The sequence below is a fragment of the Oratosquilla oratoria genome, chromosome 25 (genome assembly GCF_046742065.1).
Source record: "Oratosquilla oratoria isolate Oo_2021 chromosome 25, ASM4674206v1, whole genome shotgun sequence".
Lineage (NCBI taxonomy): Eukaryota > Metazoa > Arthropoda > Malacostraca > Stomatopoda > Squillidae > Oratosquilla > Oratosquilla oratoria.
Window position 1 is genome coordinate 24648441 of NC_134801.1, and position 23684 is coordinate 24672124.

The 23684-nt window shown below is 42.5% G+C and overlaps 1 protein-coding gene across 6 annotated transcripts in view; it reads left to right on the top strand.

Moving 5' to 3' along the window:
* The window catches only part of LOC143038861 (uncharacterized), a 603232-nt gene that overhangs the window by 539161 nt on the left and 40387 nt on the right, over nucleotides 1-23684 (top strand). For 4 of the 6 annotated variants that reach the window (XM_076208495.1, XM_076208500.1, XM_076208496.1 and 1 more), the window contains 4 exons: nucleotides 5241-5357; nucleotides 13884-14026; nucleotides 15234-15380; nucleotides 23000-23089. In XM_076208495.1, coding sequence (XP_076064610.1) covers nucleotides 5241-5357; nucleotides 13884-14026; nucleotides 15234-15380; nucleotides 23000-23089 — 497 coding nt within the window. The remainder of the gene's footprint in view (nucleotides 1-5240; nucleotides 5358-13883; nucleotides 14027-15233; nucleotides 15381-22999; nucleotides 23090-23684) is intronic. The other 2 variants (XM_076208497.1, XM_076208499.1) reach the window with 2 other exon arrangements.

Here is a 23684-nt window from a genome sequence, read left to right on the forward strand (position 1 = left end):
ACTCACATGTTGCAGTGACAGAAGAATTATTTAAATGGTAGGGGGAAAGAATACTGCCACCAAATCTTCCCACTTGAATCGTAAGAGGCGACAAAAACGGGACGGGGATTAGGATTAGGCCTCCTTTCTCCTGTAGCCCCACAGGGGATATTCTTAAAAAAAAAAAAGTAAAGGCATAAGAGGGTCTAGGAATTTTCTAACCAGTACCCAAAGGCTTGGGTCTTTTAATGTGCGTGGATGTGTTACAGATAAGAGTCAATTAGAAGATATAGGCAGTATGTTTGTGAGAAGAAAGATGGATGTGTTGGCACTGAGTGAAACTAAGTTGAGAGGGAGGGGCGGGTATGAGTTTGGGAGTGTATTATTGCATGTGCATATGTATTATTGCATGTGCATATGTGTTTGCATATTTGTTATGTCTGTATGTTTGTTTACATATGAGCACAGAAATATTTTGCCTGACTTTTTGTGCCATGTTTTATAGTATACAAATATATGTCTCCATTTGCTCTGCATCATGGCATCTATATGCAATTTTGTTTACAGTTTCTACAGATACTGACTAGCTAATCTTAACATAACACGGTACTATCTAGTGTTTCCTGTAGATTGCTGTGGTAAAAGATTCCTTCTAGATCCCTTTCAGATTTAACAGTTCCCCCTTAAACAGGCTCTCACAGTAGGGCACTCCCTCCTAATCCACATTCTAGATTTATCGTGCATCCAACTTCATGTTTTTAGTGTCTGTTGTAATCGGTTTGCCTCGGAGGGACTTTCTCCCGACCTGAACGAAATGGCTTGATAACAGCTAGGATAAGTATTAAAGTCTTAAAAGTTATCAAATTGGTTGTTTCGAAGAGAATTACCCACAGATGAAAGAAGTCGTTTGGAAATGCCCTGAATTGCAACGGAAGGATTACTATTCTAAGTGAAACCACTTTGACATGATATATCACACACGCACACACACACACACAGGCACAAGTATGCATGCAGCACACACACATGCATGTACATATACACGCATGCCTACACATACCGGTACATGAACACACACATTCATGTACACACACACGCATGCACAAACACACACACACACACACACACACACACACACACACACACACACACACACACACAAACACACACACACACAAACACACACACACACACACACACACACACACACACACACACACACACACACACACACACACACACAAACACACACACACACACACACACACACACACACACACACACACACACACACACAAAGTGGGACAGAAGAGAAACAAGGGGACACGAAAAGAAACTAAAGAAAGACAGCTACAGAAGAGACCTGAAAAAGAATAGCTTCCCTCATAGAGTGATTGACGTCTGGAACAAACTGAACGAAGTAACAGTGAATGCCAAAACTATACACGATTTTAAGAATAAACTGGATGTGGAGAGATACGAAAACGGGTCACTACGAGCATAACTCTCGTCCCGTAAAATACAACTAGGTAAATACAACTAGGTGAATACACACAGACACACTTAATTTGCTCAAAATTGTACTTCACAGGCAATGATGACATCACCCCTTGCTTGACTATCAGAATGACTAAAAATTCTTTGGTTTGGGTTTAGCTCGTCTGCATCTGCTGGACTCGTTGGTGGCTGGAGAGTCCGATTCTGGATTTGCAGCCGCGGACGCAAACGCCACTGGTGAAGTGACCGTCTGGATTCCGTGGGGCGCGCCGGCTTCGTCGCTGTTACTTTGTTGCGATGGTGTAGCCGAGCGTGAACTGCTCTCTCCGTCCCAAGGCGGCAGGTGTTGCGTCACGATTGACAGTTGGCGGCAAGTGGTTCCAGTTTGTTCGGCTCGATGCCACATTTCTCTAGCGATGTCTTCATGTGATCTTTAACGCGCTTGCGTGGGCCAAATCCCCACAACCACCGCCTGCCGTCTGCCTAAAGCGAACTCCCCATAGAGAACCTTGCAAGGAAGCCTGTCCTCAGGCATGCGTATAGTATGCCCCACCCAGTGTAATTGGCGTTGCATTAGTATGGTCTTGAGGGGGTGAGTTCGAGCTCGTGAGCGTGTTTCCGGATTTAGGTTCTTGTGCCACCACCTTGAGTCCCAGTATGCGCTGTAGACACCTGGTGTGGAAGGCCTCCAATCACCTTTATGTGGCATTGCTAAGGCACCCACGACACCCTGCCGTACTGGAGGACGGATAGACTACTTTGTGCGCAGACACTTTGGTGGTGACCGTGAGGGCCCCACTCAGTAACTACCTGAGTTTGACAGCCTTCCAAAAGTAGCGGAAGCCAGACCAATGCGTCGTTGTACCTCACCTGTCAGGTCGCAGGACTCTGTCAGTACGGAACCTGGGTATGTGAACTGCTGGACGTTCTTTATTAGTTGGTTGTTGATGTATGTGTGTGTGTCTGTGTGTGTGGAGGAGGTTCATAGTAAGAACTTCGGTTTTTGTCAATGTTAATGTAAAGTCCAGATCGTCCGCATACACATCTGCAATGGCATTGACGGTGCGCTGAAGGTTCTCTTTGTAGGAGGCCGTGTCATATTGCAGTTCATGAACTGTATCCCCAGTCACCTTCGGTTTTTGCAGACAGTTCATGACCGTATATTCACCAAATTTCAGTAATTCAGTTGCGATGGCATCAGGGCCAGCTGTTTCATTTCAATCGTCTAGTCCAGTCATGAGAGGGAGGCCGGGTACGTCGTTGAGAAGTTCCCCGTAGTTTTCGGCCAACGATCTAGGGTTTTTGTCTTCTCCGTAATAAGTTTGGTTCCACCAGCTCTCCGAACAGGGCAGAAGGTGTTTCTTTGGTTCCCTGCAACGGCGAAGCCTTGAATTTCGCGTCCGCGTTTGGTCTAGTTCGCATGGATCTGTTTTCGCCCTTGATCCTTGAGCCTGCTTTTGTAAGTTTTGCAGGTATTTGATTTCCTAAGTGCATCTCTCTCTCTCTCTCTCTCTCTCTCTCTCTCTCTCTCTCTCTCTCTCCAGCAGATATGTCCTCCACTCGCTCATCGAACTGGTCACGGTTTCTCCATTTTTGCAATGCCGATTATACTCCAAGAGACATCATGGAATATGCCATTCACGGTGTCCCACCTCACAGTCAGGTCATCTTTTGTTGCAGGGACATCGTTGAGATCTGAGACAGTGAGCAGTACGGCGAGTTCTTCTAGTAGGGTTGCACGTTTTCCTAGATCGTTGAGGACACTGATCTTTATCCGTTTCAGCTGTGCCTGTCGACGCACCGGATGCGTAGTTTTAGAAACAATCGAACGAGGCGATGGTCAGTCCATCCGTCGGTTCCTGGCATGGGACACGCGATGAGCACGTCTTTCACACCTCGCAATGATGACGCACAATAACATAGTCCAGAAGGTGCCAAGATTTAGACCTAGGATGCATCCAGGTCGTTTTAAACATATTAGTGAGCTGGAACATTATATTTGTGGTAGCCAGTTCATGCTGGGAGCAAAAATTCAGAAGACGCACGCCATTATCATTACATTTACCAACTCCATGGCGTCCAATGACTTCTTTTCATAGATAATGACTGCAGCCGACTCTGGCGTTGAAGTCCCCGAGAAGGATGCTTTTATCTTTGTGATGGACAGCTTGTACGATTAAGTGGAGCTGTTTGTAGCATTGATCTTTCATGTCCTCATCTGCGTCCATGGTGGGTGTACATACAATAACCAGTGTTGCAAAGCGGCTCCTTGCTATTGGTATGCGCCAGCTAATGAATATTTCATTAGGGCGAGACTGGATTCAGAGACAGGTGGGTAACAAAGATATGAAAAGAATGGTAAGAGAGTAGAAGGGCTCGAGAGATTGAAAAAAGAAATGACAATAGCTCTCAAGGAAATTTTTGGAAGAATAGAGCATGCAAAAGAGGTATAGAACACACGGAGGAAAAGAGCAGAGAGAAAGTGGATTGAATAAAGGAAGATTATCAAGGAGTCAGAACTGTTAAAGAGGAGGGTAAGGCATCTAGAATATACTGAATAATGGGATTCGTATTTCGCCAGTGTTTTCTATCCCTCGTAAAGAAGAGTGAACGCCATAGAAGTGGCAAAAGAAAGTTTTAAGATATCAGAACAAACATGTAGGAAGTAGAAATAATCGGCTTTTTTATTCACTTATTCAATTATTTATTCCTATCTCCATTAACGTGTTTATTTGTTAATTCTATTAGTTGTTTTTTTATGCATTTCCCTTTTTAGAGGAGACTAGTTTCCAGTCATAAATTATTATCTAGTGACTTAGTTCGTAGGGATGTTACTGAATACGTTTAACCTGGTGAATTCCTCCTATCAGGAGGCTAGGATGATGCCCCTTACAGAGGACTTTGAAGCGTGAAATCCAATGAACCATGCCCTTGGTCCAACTCGCTTGTGGCAGAATTCGAACTGCTATCACCTCAACCTCCGTCGCAAGTGGGCAGCCCTCTAACCTGCTCAGCCATCAGGAATACGGGGGATGTTACCCAAGTCCCTCAAATCTTAACTGCATAAAACTTACGCATTCCAAAGCCCAGACGGAGCTGGGTAACAGACAATAAAGAAGAGGCAATATCACCACTGATTGACGTGATAGAGAGCTATAGGATGAAAGGATAGCTGGCGTGCGTGTTTGAAACGTAAAGTTTGCAATCAATCCATTCTGCCAGCAATAATCTACGTGTGTGAGACTTGGAAACTTGTGTGTGTGTGTGTGTGTGTGTGTGTGTGTGTGTGTGTGTGTGTGTGTGTGTGTGTGTGTGTGTGTGTGTGTGTGTGTTTTGTAGCCCTACCGCTTTCTCGGTGGAGTGGAATACGCATATAAGTGTATTTGTATATACTGTACACCAGTGCACCACAGCAAACGCTGCATTAAAGAAAGCAGTTTCTATAGTTTACCTTTTCAGGGGAGAAGACTTTATTTTCTTTGCTAATGCTTAAAGATACTAATACAAAATGCTTGAGTTAGTATTTAACATAGATGTAGATTAGGTATGCCTCTATTACTTTCACTCTAGTTTCATGCATATTCCTGCTACTTCCGTATCAGCTCAAAGTTTCCATGGTGTCCACATTACCTCTTACACAGGGCTCAGCCTCACAGGTCAACACCCAGACCCTATCACCCCATGTTCTTTCAGCTCACTTCTTACGTTCAACTGATGCGCATGCGCGCGCGCGTGCGGTTTGGGCGCGTTACCTTTTATTGCAGACGACGAAGATCTTCGGTTTTGGGATACCAGGTATTCTGGATACGGGGGAAGAGATCCAGGAACCCAACGCGTGCATCTCAACCTCTTCAACCCTAACCAGGAGAAGAAAAGCAGAGGTACGCACGACGCCGACCGACGCGAGTTGTTGAAAGTTGACATGTATTGCGAGCTGGTCATACCCAGACCATTGGCCCTCTGGGAATCCCCCCATGTTTCCCTCTTCCCCTCTGGCTGGGGAATGACTAGAAGGACCTTCTTGAATCGTCACTTCCTCATTACTTGAGGAACGAGTTTCTGTCGATGCGATATCATGGTTGATTTATTTCTTCATTCTTTGACCTTCCAGGAAGGTGGTGGACTGGGTGGGTGGCTGTGGGAGGGGGGAGGGGTACGTATGCAGTGGATTAACTCTTTCGGTACCCTGATACACTGAGCACATTTTATTGCAACAAGCGCCAGATGGTTTTGTCCAGCTGATGGTATTTTATCAGCAGAGTGTAGCGCTCCTCGGGAACAGTATCACACCAAAGAACCACAGTCATAGGAGTGGCAAAGGAGAGATTTGAGACAGAGAGCAGAACGAAGGGATAGTAGGAGATAAAAGTGACCGGCATATAATCTTAGAGTGGAGAACCTCTGATCATGAAAGAATGCTGAGTGACTTGGTCCGCAGAGATGTCCCAAAAGCCTTGACTCCATAAGATATGCGTTCAGCACCCTGATCATGATGTTCAGGTGCAAGACGGATCCCGAGTCTATTCTGAGGGACAGGGTTGGGTCTGTTCACCCTCAGGTACGTTGCACAATGTCTGGTCAGTGCCAGAGCAGAAGGATTATATTGCATCACAATATCCCACTGTTCGTGTTGACACAACACCAGACCCAGTGACGTTTAGTAGATCTGCCCATAAGACTCGCCAGAATCTGACTGTTTTTGCCCAAGGACTCTTGAAGAAATCGAAAATATTAACGCTGGGATGAAATGGGAAGGTGCCATTGCAATAAGAGATATAATGCTCAAATGCCCCGTAACAGCCTATCTGTATTACAAATCTCATTTTTGTGCAGTATGAAGGCACGATACGCCAAGATTCCTGACTCTTTTAGAGCTCCTTTCTCTCTCTCTCTCTCGTTAGTTCGACCCAATAACTAAGGACAGGGAACAGTGTGATGTAAAAGCATAGCATGGCAGTACAAAATGAAAGTATGGAGTCAGAGTCTGACCTGAAATGTCCCAGCCGCGTTTTACTAATACTGATCGCCCCGTACCTTCCTTACCTTCAACGTAGGATTAATTCGTCGGCAAAATCCAGTGCCTTTGTCCTTGGAACATTATCATATCGAAGTAGTCATACAGGCGGTAAATGATACATTTAAGGTGGATAGCAGAACGGAGGAATAGTGAAAGTTCAAAGTGATCAGTATTCTTTCCTTGAGTGGAGTCCCTAGTCATAAGAGAATGGCGAGTGACTTGGTCAGTAGGGATGTCACTAGTCCCTAAAACGTCGACTACATAAAACATGCGGTCATTATCCTGTATGGAACTCCTCGATAGTACAGATAGTGCTCTTTTACTTTGGTCCTTGTGCACATTATTTCATCCATTTACCTCCTCATTTCCCTCTATGATTTATGTTCGTTTCCATAATGTTGCGATCAAGTGTTGTGTGTTTTCTTTTATTGATTTTGTTGTTTTCTCTTTCAGAATTAACTTTTTCATTATTGGAACACCACAAGTTCTCTGCCAATGAACATCAAGCTAATTTATTCATCTTAGGGAGCTCCCTATTTTGTTCCTAAATATGTTCCCTCAGCTAGATTTATCTATTTATTTATCAATTTATTTATTCATCTATTCATTTATGCATGTATGTATCTATTAATTAATTTCTTTATCTATTGATTTATTATTTATCACTTTATCTAATTATTCATTTACTTATCTGTTTATTTTGGAGTGTTTGTGGGTCGTCATATAGCAAAGGGGGTAAACCTTTTCTGACTGTTGGGCCTTCTGGTCAAAACCCTGTGTATCGCCACATTACCTCTGACGCGAACGGTGTGATGGGAGATGGCGGGGTGACCCTTCATCCACGAGATGCTAAGATGAGAGAAACGACGAATGGGGTTGTTTGAACGGGTGTGGGGGGCTTTGATTATACCACCCCTCTTACGATGGGGGAAAGTGGCTTCTTGGCATGCATGTTGGTATGTTTATGCTCACCGGAACAGAACGTGAAAAGTGCATCACTGCCATGAAGAAACTCGGGTGTTTATTTTCATTCCCTCGAGGTGCATGAGAAAGCACAGTGTTGTCGTGCATGCGCCATTTCCCAGGATAGATGTGTTGCACTTGTTCTTCATATCCCTATACAGTGATGGTCGTCGACCGGTTAGCCTCTAGCAGGTTTTTGAGACTCAGATCAGTGCAGTTATGTTTTGCAAAGCTCCAAAGTAATTTAAGAGTATATACTGTTAACCTCTTGCCAAAAATACATATATATGATTTTGAGACTATATGCTGTGTCTTACTGCATTGCTTCTGACCCCTGGATGGTGGGCGGGAAACAGGGATGACCCTCCATCCACAAAGAGCTATGGTGGATGGGAGTGGAATGGGTGGGAGTCGGTACATGCCTTTTGACTTGGCCACCTTCTTATAAGGAGGAAAAAATTGGTATATAGATACATTTGTTTTTAAGTTTTTGTTCATCATTATACCAAAGCGACTAACTTTTTCATTTGATTGCTGCTTTGCAAAGTACAAAATGAGATGATACCATTTATTTTCATGACAGCCACCCAGATGCTCGTGTCTATAACGACTGACCGAAGATCTCTATCCAAATACTATGAGCTTTTTCCCCTTTATTAGGGAGGTAGCCAAATCAAAGGCACGTACCTTCTCCCGCCCATTCCACTTCTATCTACCACCTCTCCTCCACTCTCATCTTAGCTCCTCATGGATGACGGGTCATCACTGTATCCTGCCCTCTGCCCTGGGTCTGGAGCAATGTAGCAAGACACAGTACATCTACAGCAAGGCCGTTTCACTTAATCAGATTTGCAGAAAACAAGAAGGCGGGGGAAAATCCTTTCGGTCTGGGTCAAAATATCATTCGCACGTAAGCACTCCCTACCCTCCACCCTCAGCCCCTCCCTTCCTTGCATAACAGTATCATGTACACACAATAACTCCCCACACATTCCTATCTCATGCCTTCTTCCTTCCTTGCTCAACAGACATTCCCCCCTTGTTCAACGCTCCTTTCACCCCATCCATCCATCTCATCCTCGGTCGTCCCCTCAAGTTCACTGACTTCATCTCTACCTTCTACACCTCTTTTATTAATCTTTCTTCACTAATTCTATCCATGTGTCCAAACCATCCCAATAATATTTCATCTGCCCTATCTGTCATCTCCTTTTCCACTTCGCTCTCCTCACTTCCTTTTTTTCTCACTCTATCTAACCTAGTAACCCCTACCATACTTCTCAGATATCTCATCTCAAAAATATTTATACTTTTCCTCTTTGCCTCTTTTAAATTCCAAATTTCTGCCCCATATAATGCCGTCGGCACAGTCACCGCACTCCTTTTTGCATCCATTCCCAGATCCCTATTTCTTATAACACTTTTTAATCCCCCAAGGTATTTACTTGCTTCTCTCAATCTTCAATTTACTTCAACCTCCACTCCTCCCTTTTGTAACACATTCGACCCTAAATACCCCTTCCTCCAGCCTCCCTCCTTTTAGACTTGCTTCCAACTCACTAATTCTTCTACCCTTGTTTGTACATCTCATCAACTTGCTTTTATCTACATTTACCTTCAACTTTCTCCTACCACATACCTTCCCAAACTCCGTCACTAATTTCTTTAATCCTTCCTCTGACACTGACACAAGCGCAGTGTCGTCAGCAAACAACAACTAGCTCACCTTCCACTTCTCCCCGTTTTCTTTAACCATCTCCAGTCCCCTGCCCATTTCCCTCGCCTTACCTCCTGCACTACCCTATCCATGTATGCATTGAACAGCCATGACGACATGACATATCCCTGTTGCAGTCCCACCTTTACCTTAAATCACTCACTCTCTCCATTACCCATTCTAACACAGGTTCTAATATTCTCGTGAAAACTCTTGGCTTCCCTTAACAGCTTTCCCCCAATACCATATATTTGCAAAACTTCCCAGAGTGCCCCTCCTGTCTACCCTGTCATAAGCCTTTTCCATGCCCATAAAGGCCAAAAAAAAAATCTTTACCTTCTCCTAAAGCTTTCTCGCATATCTGCCTTATCACAAAAATATGATCCACGCAACCCCTATTTTTCCTAAACCCACGCTATTCCTCACCAATTACTCCCTTTGTTCTTCTAATACTCTCCCATAAGCCTTCCCAACTACACCCAACAAACTGATCCTTCTGAAACTACTACACTCATATTTGTCCCCTTTTCCCTTGTAAAGTGGAACTATACAGCAATCCTTCAGTCTTCCGGCACTCTACCCTCCCTTAGACACACATTAAACAACCTCACTAGTCAGTCTATTATTACTGTACCTCCCTTCTTCAGACACTCCGCATGACATCCATTAAGCCTAGGTACCTTATCTGTTCTTATTATTTCCAAAGCTACTTGCACCACACCTTTTCTTATTTTTCCTTCATTTTCCTCTCCCATCACCTTCATTTTCCTCTTTCTCCACCTATCCTTCACTTTCAACTTACCTTCCACCAAAAAATTATCTGATATTCCCCCATTCTCTCCCCTAATAATATGGATATCCAGAATTCTTCCTACTTTTTTTCCTAGATACCACTACATAATCCATTAATTCTTTATCAACCACACTTCCATCCACCGCCCTCTCCCATGTGTACTTATGCTTGACTTTCTTCCTTAACACTATGTTAGCTATCATCAACTCTCTAAACAAATATCCACCATTAACTCTTCTCTATGATTTTTGCCTGGCGTTCCACACTTCCCAACAACTCCATCTATTGGTTCATCTCCTACTCTAGCATTCAGATCTCCCAATACCACTACATTGATATTCCTCCCAAACTCTCTACACACTCATTTAAATCTGTCCAAAAATCCTCCCTTTCCTCTATACTCTTGTCACTACTAGGCCCATATGTGCTTACAAAGACCCGCATCTTCCCTCTCAGTTTCACCTTTATCAACATTAACCTTGAAGAAACCTCCCTCCACTCCACCACTCACTTACCCGCATCTTCACTTACTAGTTGACCCATCCCTTCCCTTCTTTGTCCTCTCCTCACTCCCGGCACCCTACCCTCTACACTCCCAAACTCAAAGTCACCCCTCCCTTTCAACTTAGTTTCACTTAATGCCAACAAATCTATCTTCTTTCTCACAAACAAACTGCCTACCTCTTCCCTTTTACTCCCATCTGTACCACACACACACACCTTAATAGACCCAAACCTCAGGGTTCTGGTTGGAAAACTTTTCAATAGTCTAGGTGCAGGGTATTTGTGACGGCGACGAGCTGAATCGTCGCGAGGCTCGGATAGACACAGTGGGAGGAGATTGGAAGAATACTAGGCCATTATAGACCCACTGGAGCAATTTAGGGTAACAAATAAAATTCACAATAATATGTACTTTTACAGAGTTCTGGGCGCCAGTTCTGTCATGACCGAGGACCACTCGGTCGCAATATGGATGAGGTACACAATATAGAAGGAACAAGAAAATAGCATGTGTGAATGCACAAAATATACATATATAATTCTTAATGGTGTTAACAAGATATTTCATAAAATATTAGAAATTGTCTTGTAAGGAGGTGACGGAGAAACCTGGCTGGAAGTCCTCGGAAGGTGGATTCGTTGGATAAGTAAGACCGGAACCCCGTGGCTCCAAGCTGGAAATCGAAATTAGCATAAACGTTCAGGCCTAATAGAAAAACAATCGGCAAGAATATGAACCAAAGATTGAAATCACTAAGTGGGTTAGACTGGGGTCGAGAGGAGAACGCGACGTGAAATTGACGTGTCGTGATGTGATGTGACGACGGTGTGATGTGATGACGGTGTGACGTGACGTGTGACGTGACGTGTGACGTGACGTGTGGCGTGACGCGTGGCGTGACGTGTGGCGTAGCGTGTGGCGTAGCGTGTGGCGTAGCGTGTGGCGTAGAATTTAACAAAAGGAGATTCAAATGTTAGACTGGAATAACAAAATTGAAATGCCTGGCTAGGTCTAGGTTTGAAATTATACGTCAACTCACTGACTTAAGTAATAATCGACCTATAGGTCCCGAAGTGTCTAGACCGAAGAACATTTGGATTGCACAAATAACAAAAGATAACACCGGTTATACAATTATTACGGTTATTGCACTGCAAAGGATTTTATGTTCAAAATTAGTCTATTACGAAAAAGGCAGGACTTAATAGAGGAACAAAGAAGGTAGGGTGCTTACCGCAGGATAAATCCAATCCCGGTATGGGGCTAGGTTGTGTGAATTCTGGGCAGCAGACGAAGGGGGAGGAGGAGAAAAAGTGGCTCCGACGACCTGGCTCCGGTTCCGTTTTGGGCAGATTTTCTAGAACTAATAGAAGTAATCTGGGTGATGAATACTTACGTCAACTCGTGACTTTACACTGAGGATTGTGCCAGCTTGTGGCGATAATTCCAGCTGGTGGAGGTGATTAATACTCACGTCAGCTTGTAACGTAATACTAAGGGTTGCGCCAGCTTGTGGCGATAGCTCCAGCAGGTGGAAGCGATGAATACTCACGTCAGTTTGTAACGTAATACTAAGGGTTGTGCCGGCTCGAGGCGATAACTCCAGCTGGTGGAGGATATGGTCACTCGTAGACGTCTGTCTTTTGAAAAAGTTTGTCTCTGACTGTCTCCTTTCTGGCTCCAGTCACCCCTGTCAGGTTACACCCTGCCCCATGGTTCCTCTAAAAAACAAAAAAAGGTGGCTAAGACAAAAAATTAACACAAAATCCTGTGAAGTATAACAAAACAAAGGAAAATTGAACATTATTATTACTTGTGAAATGAAAAGGGAGGAAGGAATTGGTTAAAAACAAAGAAACTATTTCTTAGACCGATACAGTAAGCTTACGGACGAGAAAAAAAAACAAGCGAAGGCCTGAACGAACAGAAAAGTTTCGTTCACAAAGAAAAGGGGAGAAGACACGTTTAGAGGAAAAGCGGTCTCCCAATGGAAACAAACGAAAAATTGTGGAACAAATCGTTCTGAATACGAAGGCATGAATAAATACATATAGGTACGTAATCATACACGCGCACACATACAGTATATAGGCTCATCTTCCAATTCTCAGTAGATCGTCGCTACACTCTGTCTCTCCAGAAGTTGTATCTGTGGTTCCCCAACTGTGTATCAACATTTTTGGGGAGTTCAATTTCTATTAGGCACAAAATATCAGGCTCGTCTATCCTTAAGTAGTCATTTAACTCCAACTTAGTCAATAATAAACCATCAAGATTAGTATATGCTACTCTAAGTTTCCTTTGCAATATTGCCTTTCTGTTTTTTGAGACCATTTCCTCACCTGATTGACAATTCGCAAAAAAAAAAAGAAAATGCTTTTTTTCGTCTTCGGTCCTCCTATAATTTTTGGTTTGACTTCCTCTAAGAGCTTTCATGTCTTTGCTCATTCCTCATGTGTGTGTGTGTGTGTGTATTCACTTGGTCTTTGGATCACGTGTTGGACTCGTGATCGACAGCTATTTCCCTCCAGGAAGAGAGCTCAGAGCTCGTAGGTCCGATCTATGGGTAATGCTATGACCTTACACACGCACACACCCCCAACTCCCCGCCCACGAGAGTCAGAGTAACGACCCGAAGCGCAGCGGTACCGAAATAATTTCGGCCCTGGGCAGGATTCGAACCAAGAACTACGGGCCATTATAGTAGCAGTTCAGCGCTCTACCAACTGCGCCACCGAGTCGTGTGTGTGTATGTGTGTGTGTGTATTCACCTCGGATCTGCTGCAGCCTCTTTTCGAGACAGCCAGACACCACCCTACGGCAGTGAGCTCAGAGCTCATTAATAGCAGATCTCTGGGTAGGTCTGAGACCACTCACACTCCACACACCTTGACTAACGTCCCGTACCTACTCGCTGCTAGGTGAACAGGGGTAGCGCTACACGTGAAAGGAGACAAACCCAACTTGTCTCCGCCCGGCCGGGGAATCGAACCCCGGTTCTCCAGCTTGTGAGGCCAGTGCCTTACCAATCCGCCACCGGGCCGTGTGTGTGTGTGCATGTGTTTGCGTGCGTGCATGCGTGCGTATACTCGTATATTCACTGCCAAACGTATCTGCATGAATTTGTGTCCTAGTCAAGACTTATAGACGTCAAAGACCGGTCTTCCATCACTGTTAAAGCCATTGCCACCCAGCTTCATTTAGGATAAAAAAAGTGTATGCATAATTTCTCTTTTACTTTATGAGTTGGTTCTTATTCATTATGTTTTATCCTGATTATTCCATTAGATTTATCTAATCATTTATTCTTTTATCTTATTTATTCCATCGAATCTATGCAGGAGACAAGCTGGTAACATAATTGTTTTAAATTTACATTTCACTCATCCAGTCTTCCCTGTAATCCCCACAGAAGCCATTGGAGGCGCTGGTAAGCCTGGACCGCCGGGTCCTCCCGGCGTAGCTGGTCCCCCCGGAGTGATAGGACCCGAGGGCGGCAAGGGCGATCGAGGTCCCCCCGGTCTGCCTGGACTGGACGGTCTTCCTGGACCAGGCGTATGTTTTTTTTTTCTGTTTTCTTTCTTTATTTATTTCTGTCCCGTCCCTCTTCATCTCTCTGGGGGTAATTATTGTGCGAAAAGCATTGGGAAGACGGATTTCTTTGTTGGAAAGAGAGCATTGTCACTGGCGTACCCGTACACAAACTTTGGCAGAACAGAGAGGAAAAAGGGACGGAGAGGAGGAGGGACAGACAGACACACACACACAGACAGAAACGAGGAAGAAAAGAGACAGAGAGAAAGAGGAAGAAACAGGGGGTGAAGGGAGTAGAGTGAAACGACTGTATATACTGTATACTATACAGGAAGGTGGGACGGACTGGGAGAGGCAGAGCTCCTTGCCTCCCAGGATCATCTCTCTAGGTGAGTAGATATTTTCATCTCTCTCCCTCTCTCCTGTTAGAGAAGACGGGAGTGATTTAGTATGTCACCTTGTTTTGAAGGTGTTGAAGAGGTTAACTTTTCATTGTGAGAAGGACGTCGGAGAGATTCATATCCCTGGTGTCCATCCTCAAATCCTGTCAACTTCCTCACTTCCATTTAGAGGTGCAGGCCCAAGGGGCCAGCACTCGATTTTCGGACTCGCTACAAACTCTGTAGCTTTTTACTGCCTCCACTTTCAAGTACAAATAGAACTGAAAGTCTGTGATTACCCCTTCCCCCTTTTCTACTACCTTCACCCGCCGACCAAAAAAAAAAAAAAAAAAAAAAAGTCACACGCCAATACGACGCAGAGACAGATATGGCAGGGTTACTGGGGATTCTTGCTAGCAGGCGTGACGCCACAGGTTTTCAGTCGATGAAATTCCCAATTGACAATGAAGATTGATACCTAGGAATTCCTTTTAAGCCAAATATATATATATATATATATATATATATATATATATATATATATATATATATATATATATATATATATATATATATCGTTTGACGTGGCCAGAAGGCAATCTCCGAGGTTTTAGATCTTTTGGGAGGTCGAGGGTGACCTAAGAAAGGTATTGCCCTAAACTACACTCTCAACACATTACGCAAGTTTGAAAACCCACAGTTTCTATTGGCCTGGTCCTCGTCTTCTCTTAAAACAATCACATGAAATGTACCTTTCACTGCATACCTTTGACCTTATGCTATTAATCGCATTTGTTGATAGTTAACAACTTCGTAATCAGAGTCAATATCCTTCTCCATGGCCGCAGGGTCCTAAAGGAGGCACAGGAGAACGAGGACTTCAGGGATCTGCGGGCCAGCCAGGTTTGATAGGACCCAAGGGTGAGAGAGGAGATAGGGGTCCCCCGGGTCCCACACCCCCATTCGTCCTGCCGGACGGAACAAACTGCACCAAGGTACGTAAAGACGTCACCACCACAAGTGAGGAAGAAATCATCCTCCACCAAGGCACCGGGTATTTCTGGACTCAAGTAGTCTGTGATGCCATATTCATTACTTAGAGAAGTAAAGCTAGTTATAAGGAATTTATAACTCATTCACAACTAGCGACATCGGGAAAAACATTTGTAATAACTGCAGGAATCGTGCAAAACTCAGTCTGTGCTTGAAGCAGCTAGGCTAATAGAACCAGACCCACTTGACCAAATCGGTTCTCGTACAAGGCTTTGCTTCGTCCAACCAGCCATGGAATGACGTGCTTGTGCTCGTGCACACATATGAACTTATATATATATATATGTTTATATATATATATATATATGTATATATATATATATATATACATATATATATATATATATATATATATATATGTATATATGTATATATATATATATATATATATATATATATATGTGTGTGTGTGTGTGTGTGTGTGTGTGTGTGTGTGTGTGTGTGTGTGTGTGTGTGTGTGTGTGTGTGTGTGTGTGTGTGTGTGTGTGTTTGCGTTTATGTATTTATGTTTGTGTGCATTCGTGCGTAAAAGTGTGTGTCTGTTTGTGTTTCCGTGTGTGTGTCTGAGTGCGTGTATGTGTGTACGTTTGTGTTTCCCTGTGTGTGTGTATTTACCTAACTGTAGTACACAGGAAAGGATCAACGCTCATGGGGTCCCGTGTCCTGTTTTCTAATTTTCTAACATACCTAGACACAAATTCATGTACAGTTCCAACTTAATCTATATAATCTACATGATATATATTTCCGTGTGTGTGTGTGTGTGTGTTTTGTGTTTCCGTGTGTTCGCGTGCATGTGTGTGTGTGTGGGTGTGGGTGTGTGGGTGTGTGCATATGTGTTTACCTTGTTTTTACACATCCGTACTTTCATGACTGGTTCGATTTACCGTATATGTCTGGATCATAGTAGTTGCATTATCATAACTTTGCATTGTATTGACTTACAAATGGAAATCGTTAAATGGTGTTTCATTAGGATTACTAATGTAATAACTGTAGTGTATGTGAACGTAAATCAGCCTATATCTCCTTGTATAACTACGCTTTCCAATTATTCTCTAGATGCTATTTTCCTAGTAATATGTAGTTATTTGCATATTATGGAAACTAGCAAAGTTGACAGAATTCTAGAATGCCTAACTAATGCTTGATATATTAAGTACTTTTACATCTACAGTGGGATATTCACATATGTTTTTTTTTTTATTAAACTTTACCTCCCCCCCCCAAACATTTGTTCCAACTTTCCAACACATTTTGGCTGCCTTACCTCCTCATCACCCATTCCTCTGTCCTGTGCCAGAGTCCAGTCCTCTCCCCCTCTTTTCTCTTCTGCAACTGGACAAATTACTAGCGAGAGGTGGGTTAACTAAACGCAAATAGACTTATGTGTATATACTGTGTGTGTGTGTGTGTGTGTGTGTGTGTGTGTGTGTGTGTGTGTGTGTGTGTGTGTGTGTGTGTGTGTGTGTGTGTGTGTGTGTGTGTGTGTGTGTGTCGTGCGTGCGTGTGTATTTACCTAGTTCTCTTTACCTAGTTGTATCTTACGGGAAGGGGAAATATGCTCGTAGTGTCCCGTCTTTGTATCTCTCCGTATCTAGTTTGCTCTTAAATTCTTGTATTGTTTTTTGCGCACACTGTTGTTTCGTCTAATACAGGGGTTCTTAACCTTTTTTCTCCAATTCCCCACTTTTAGTGAGCCAACTCTCCATTTCCCACCACAGCATCGGTGACAACAAGAAGACACCAGAAATAAACAAAAAGAAACAAAAACACATCGATTAAAAAAAAAAAAAAAAAAAAAAGACTGGTTCTTCTGTCCGACCGGTCATTCCCCACTTGGCAACTCCGCCATTCCCCACCAGTGGGGAATTCCCCACAGGTTAAGAACCACTGGGGAAAGCTGTTTTTTGTCAGGTCTCATCTATAACTATCCTTTTTGAGTTTCTTTCCATGTCCTCTTGTGTTTCTCTTATCCCAATTTAATAAGTCTTCTCTATCAAGGACTTCCATGCTTTTCATATTTCTGTAGATGGTCAACAAATCACCTCTTTCTCCTCTTTGTTCCAGAGTTGGCAACTCCAGTTTTAACAATCTTTCTTCATATGAGAGTTTTGTTAGTTCTGGGGCCATCTTCGCAGTTGCTCTCTGGATTCTTTCAATCTTCTTTATATTCTTTTTTGTGCTGGGTGACCATTGTGTCGTTACGTACTCCAATTTAAGCCTTATGAATATGACTAGTATTTTCTTTACCGTTTCTTCATCCAAGTAGGTAAAAGCCACTTTTACTGATCTTACCAAGTTATAGGTTTCGCCGACAATTTTGTTTATATGTTTGTCAGGGGACATATCTTTTGTGATAATCACTCCCAGGTCTTTTTTCAGATCCCACTTTCATTACTTCTTTTTCACCAGTTTTATATCGTCCTGATATATATATATATATATATATATATATATATATATATATATATATATATATATATATATATATATATATATATATATATTTTTTTTTTTTTTTTTTTTTTTTTTTTTTATACTTTTTACAAATTCCATTATGCTACATTTTTTTATGTTGAATTCCACTTCCTACTTCTGACTCCATTGCCAGACCCTGTTCAGATCTCTGTAGTGAGTCACAGTCCGTTTCAGTACTCATTTTTCTTTAACAAATTACATCATCTGCAAAGAAGCTCATGTAACATTCCACCCCTCGTCCATGTCATTCACATAAATGGCAAACATTATTGGAGCCAGGACTGATCCTTGTGGAACTCCACTAATTACCTCTTCCCAAGTAGAAGTCTTATATTTGAGCACTAACCTCATTTTTCTTCCATGCGAAAAGTCCTTCATCCATCTCAATAGTTTACCTTGAATCCCTCCTATGGTTTCCAGTTTCCTTGTTTTATGTGTGGGACTTTATCAAAAGCTTTTTGTAGATCTTTGAAAGCGTAGTCGGTCCATCCGCCCTTTTCTTGTATTATATCTAGTAGTCTTGAGTAAAAGCAGATCAAATTTGTGGTACATGATCTTCCCTGTCTAAATCCGAATTGTCTCGGATTTAGTATATTGTTATTCTCCAGATGTTTTATACATCTATTTTTTATAACTTTTTCACAAATTTTTATCTACTGTGCTTGTAAGGGAAACCGGTCTGTAATTTGTTGGGTCTCCCTTATTTCATCCTTTATAGATTGGTATGATATCAACATTTTTCCTTCTTTGAACAAACAACTTACTATGTTGTATATTTTGTCTGCTGATTCTTCCTTACATTCTTTTAATATCCAATTTGCTATTCCATCGGGGCCGTGCGATTTCCTGACATCGAGGTTGATTATTTGATGTGTGTGTGTGTGTGTGTGTGTGTGTGTGTGTGTGTGTGTGTGTGTGTGTGTGTGTAGACACAGTGACAAAGGTATTTATTTTGGCCTCGATGCGAGAATAGTCGAGACAAGGTAACCAATTGAAAAATAAAGTAATGCCTAAACTACAAAATTAATATTCCCCATTCTAAAGACACAAATTAAACCTTATGATAGATATGATATGATGGATATTTGTCAGTATCCCCATTAATATATCACTTAATCCTTTAAGTTGACTTAGTAAACTTTGCAAGATAGATAGCATGTTTAAGTTATATTTGAAGACTTAATAGTAAACGAACTGTTTGTCAAAGATTCGCCTTCCTTGATCGGGATATGATTTAAGTCTACTTTTGTCACTTAGAATATTCATTTTTTTTTTTTTTTTTTTTTTTAGCAGGAGCGTATAAAAGTCTTTCATTTACTGTGAATAAATTTCTATCAGATTGATGATAACTTGAAGGTTGAGTAGAACATTTGAAAACAAGATGTCGTTTTCTTCCTTGCTATAGTATCGGCCTAATTTCTCCGTTTTCGTTGGTTCTTGAAAGATAGTTTTGAGGCTTGAATATATAGATTCATGTGGCTTATTAGATTTAGACAGCGAATCGATTAGTTATATGAACTGGTGCGACGATTTTTAGATAAATATCTAATATTTCGGCTGAGCCCAACATATGATTTTTTCTCCCTTGGGTGTAGCTGAGAAGTCGTAAATCGTTGGTAGACCACGCATGTTTTCAAAAATGAACACGAGAATTTGATAATGCACATTAAACTACAAAATATATGCATGCGATAGGACAATTTTTATTTATATTATAGCATATAAGCTAACATCAATAAAATATCACATGATAAATAAATTTTAAGGACGTGAGGTCACACTTTTTTTTTTTTTTTTTTTCTTGGTTTTAGCTGAGAAGTCGTCGATCGTTGGTAGACCACGCATATTTTCAAAAATGAACACGAGAATTTGATCATGCACATTAGACAACAATAAAGATATATGCATGAAATAGGAAAAAATATATATTAGAGCATATAAGCTAACATCAATAAAATGTCACATAAATCAATTTTAAGGACGTGACGTCACACATTTTTATGAAATGCAAAGCTCGTGACGCCATGTCGTTGTTGCTTACGCCCGGTCACCGCCAGGTTATGTAAAACTACGCATTATCATGAAATTAACGTTTCATCTTCATTTATATGTATATTTATAAGATATAACATATGCATGGGTCGTGACAATTGTTAAATGGGACTCCGGTCGAGTTCTGGTACCGACGCTCAAACAGCCGTTTGGTGCTGCTGCTGCGACGTACGCGGCGGCGTCTGGCTTGATATCTATCCTCTTGTAGTGTGACGTCCTGTGACGTAATGTTGTGACGTCCTGTGACGTGGAATATATCTTCTTCCAACAATAGATTGTATGTACGGGTGATTGTGCCGACAGCATTGTATGGGGTAGAGACATTTAACATAAGAGAGGAAGAGTTTTAATCTATTTGAGATGAAATGTCTGAGAAATGGTAGGGATAGAGTGAAAAATGAGATGAGGAGGAGAGTGGGGGTGGAAAAGGAAATGGGAGATAGGAGTTGATGAAAGAGTATTGGGATGGTTTGGACATCTGGAAAGAATCAGTAAAGAAAGGTTAGTAAAAGATTGTGTAGAAGGCAGAGGTGGATAGAGTGAACATGAAGGGACGACCGAGGATGAGATGGATGGATGGGGTAAATGAGGTGTTGAGAAAGAAGGGGATGTCTGTTTGCTTGTGTATGCATGCTTGTGCATGTTTGTGTTTGCATGTGTGTGCATGTATACATGTGCTTGTGCATTTGTATTTTGTGCATTTGTGTTTATGTATTTATGTGTTTGTATTTTTGTAAATGTGTGTGCTCGCTTTGCCTGTGAGTTTGCGTATAGGCGTGTGCACAGGATCGTGTATGCGCGCGTGTTCACACTTGTTCTTTAGCTCTACATCTTAGGCTGTTCTGTTATCCAATTTACACTCCTCTCTCTGTTCTTTCCCTGATAGAGAGAGTGAGGTAGAGGAGGAGAAAGAGAGAGGAAATGAAGGAAGACTTTTGAACGAAGAGGACGAAAGGCGAAACAGAACGTCTGGAAACAGAAGACTAGATAAGAGAACACCACAAAGATATCACATTCTTTGTGGACTGTAACTCTGCCTCAATCCACTTTCCTTCTATCAATTCCTTCTTTGGTCTCATTACAGTAAAATGTCAGTACAAATCCAGAGCCCTGACGTAGATCACAATTTTTTTTTTTTTTTTTTTTTTTTTTTTTTTTTTTTTTTTTATTTTTAGCATCACTACAATGAAATAATGGACCTATTGTATTTTCATTTAGCGAAGGGCACAAGTGACCTGTGAAGAAGGGGAAGAAAAAGTCAACACACTTATCTACTAAATTCTTAGCCCCTTCTCTGCTGTTTCCTTCATAAGAATAAAATCGCCTGGCGGCAGCTAGATTAGAACGATTAAAGTAATAAAAATCTGCTGCGGGATCAAAACAACTAAATCTATATTTTAAAGACAAAACACCATTTGTTTCCATTTCCCTGTTCATCCCATTTCTATCACGTGAAGATATGCCTGACTTTTTGCCAATTTATGAAAAGTAAAGAAGGCGAAGAGCCTACGGCAGGAGGCGCTGAGTAGCTGCGGCCAAAACCGTCACCCGTGCGTTTAGACTGTTGAGGGCACGTAACAGTCATTATTTTGAGAGGAATGTGGGATTCAAGCCCTTCACTATGCTAACGCGAGACTGTCACACAATTCCTTTTACACCACCAACGCACAATGAAAGAACAGAAGAAATATGTCCCCTATGCGGCCATACTCGTCTTATTGGCAATAACGTTTTGAGCACACTCGGTGGCCACACCTTATGGATTCCACACCAGTTATCTCAATTCCACAATACACAAATTCCTTGGGTTCCGACGAATCACTCCGTCTCATCTGTTTAACAGGGTATTAAGGGTATTAGGTGACACTGCTGTTGATGTCTGTACTAATCGTAGTATAGGTGCGAATGCTGGTCTGCGTGTGGTGACGATGCTCATATGGTTATGTGAAAAGTGATGTTGGTTTATGTGCTACTGTTGATGTTAGTGTTGCTGTTGGCGATGAAACAGTTGAACATGACTAGCACTAATCATGGCGGTGTTGCAAGTGACAATGCTGGTGTTGGTGTCACTATTATGCCAATCTGGTGTTGGTCCTAACGCTTGTCCACCTATTCCCCACATCCCCCCCAAGTGCTCTCCTGTTATCCCTATTCCCCCCCTTTTCTACTCCATCTCCACATCTCCCTCCTTCTCCTCCTTCTTTTCCTCCTCCTCCATTTCTTTCCGCTCCTCCTCTTCCTCCTCATACTCCACAGTCTTCTATACTTTTTTTTTCCTTGCCCATCTCTTTTTTCTTCATATCCTTTCTCTTTTCCATCTATTTTTTCTCCTCCAACTCCTCTTTCTCCGCCTCCACTTTCCCCCATGCCCTCCCAGAGTCTTCCTACTTCCCTCCATCCCTTCTTGTTAGCGGGTGTTCCGTCATGGCGGTCCATACGGCTTCAACACTGTCACAGCCGAGGCTCTTCCAAGGCAGCCCATCTTTTTTTTTCCTTCAGTGCTTCCTTCTACGTTAATAGCTCTCCACCTGTGGTCCAAAGACCTCTGGTGGACCTGAGAGTCTCCCACGTGGAACCACAGACGGAAAAATGGGGTGTTCATGGATATCTGGAACGTTGTGGTCTACAAGAGGGTAAAGAAGAATAGCAACACATAAACATAGGGGTACTTGAGAAAACAGCTTGAGATCCTATGCTATAGGTGAGCCACTGACTCCTTCTCCAAGGCAAACACTTCCTTCCCTTTTCTAGCAGCCCGTGCCTCCCATTGGATCTCCACTCCTCTCTCGCCCTTCCATGACCACAACCCAACCAGAGGCTTCATCTTCTTCTGCCTCCCATTGGATCTTCACTCCTCTCTCGCCCTTCCATGACCACAACCCAACCAGAGGTTCCATCCTCTTCAGCTTCCCATTGGATCTCCACTCCTCTCTCATTCTTTTCCTCCCACTTTTCCCTCCCCCATCTCCCTCCCTCCCTTGTTTCACCGGCTCTAACCGAGTACTAACCGTGGGTGCCGCCGTTGCAGGGTGAAAAGGGCGACCGAGGTCGTCGGGGCAAAAGGGGGCCTCGGGGCCACCCCGGCCCCGTAGGAGACCTGGGGATACCTGGATGGCCGGTAAGTGACTCCTAGCCAATGATAACAAGTAGAAGCGTTTATTCTTTATTTCCATGTCCTTTGTGTTGTTCCCTTGGTTTGTACGATGACACACATCCACTCACCGCCCTAGGGACCAATGCAGGTGTGTTGTTAGATTCTGGTGTGGCATGACTCAGATACTAACGATCAAATTGAGACACGCTAAAATGGATTTCTTAACCCTTTCAGAAATGCAGTATTTTTTTATCGTCTAATACAATGGAACTGCCTAGTGTAGGCCTTATGGTCTCTTGCAGTCTCTTCCATTCTTATGTTCTTTTAAAATTCCCTTTTTTTTTTTTTTTTCTTCTTTTTTTTCGTTGACCAGCTCCAAAATTCCCCTGAAACCACCCTGAATCGAAGGACTTGGTAAAGTTTTAGACGGTAAACAGTTTCTTTCTCAATCATGCTCTCAAGAAATATATATTTTCCAATCAAATTATTTGCAGTAATAAAGTGTCATAAACAAAGAATGATGGCGTCACCTTTATTTCTAATTGATAAAAGTGATGTGTCACAACAGAGAGCGTCCACCGCGACTCTCGTCGTCCTCTGTGAGGTTGAAGACAAGAAT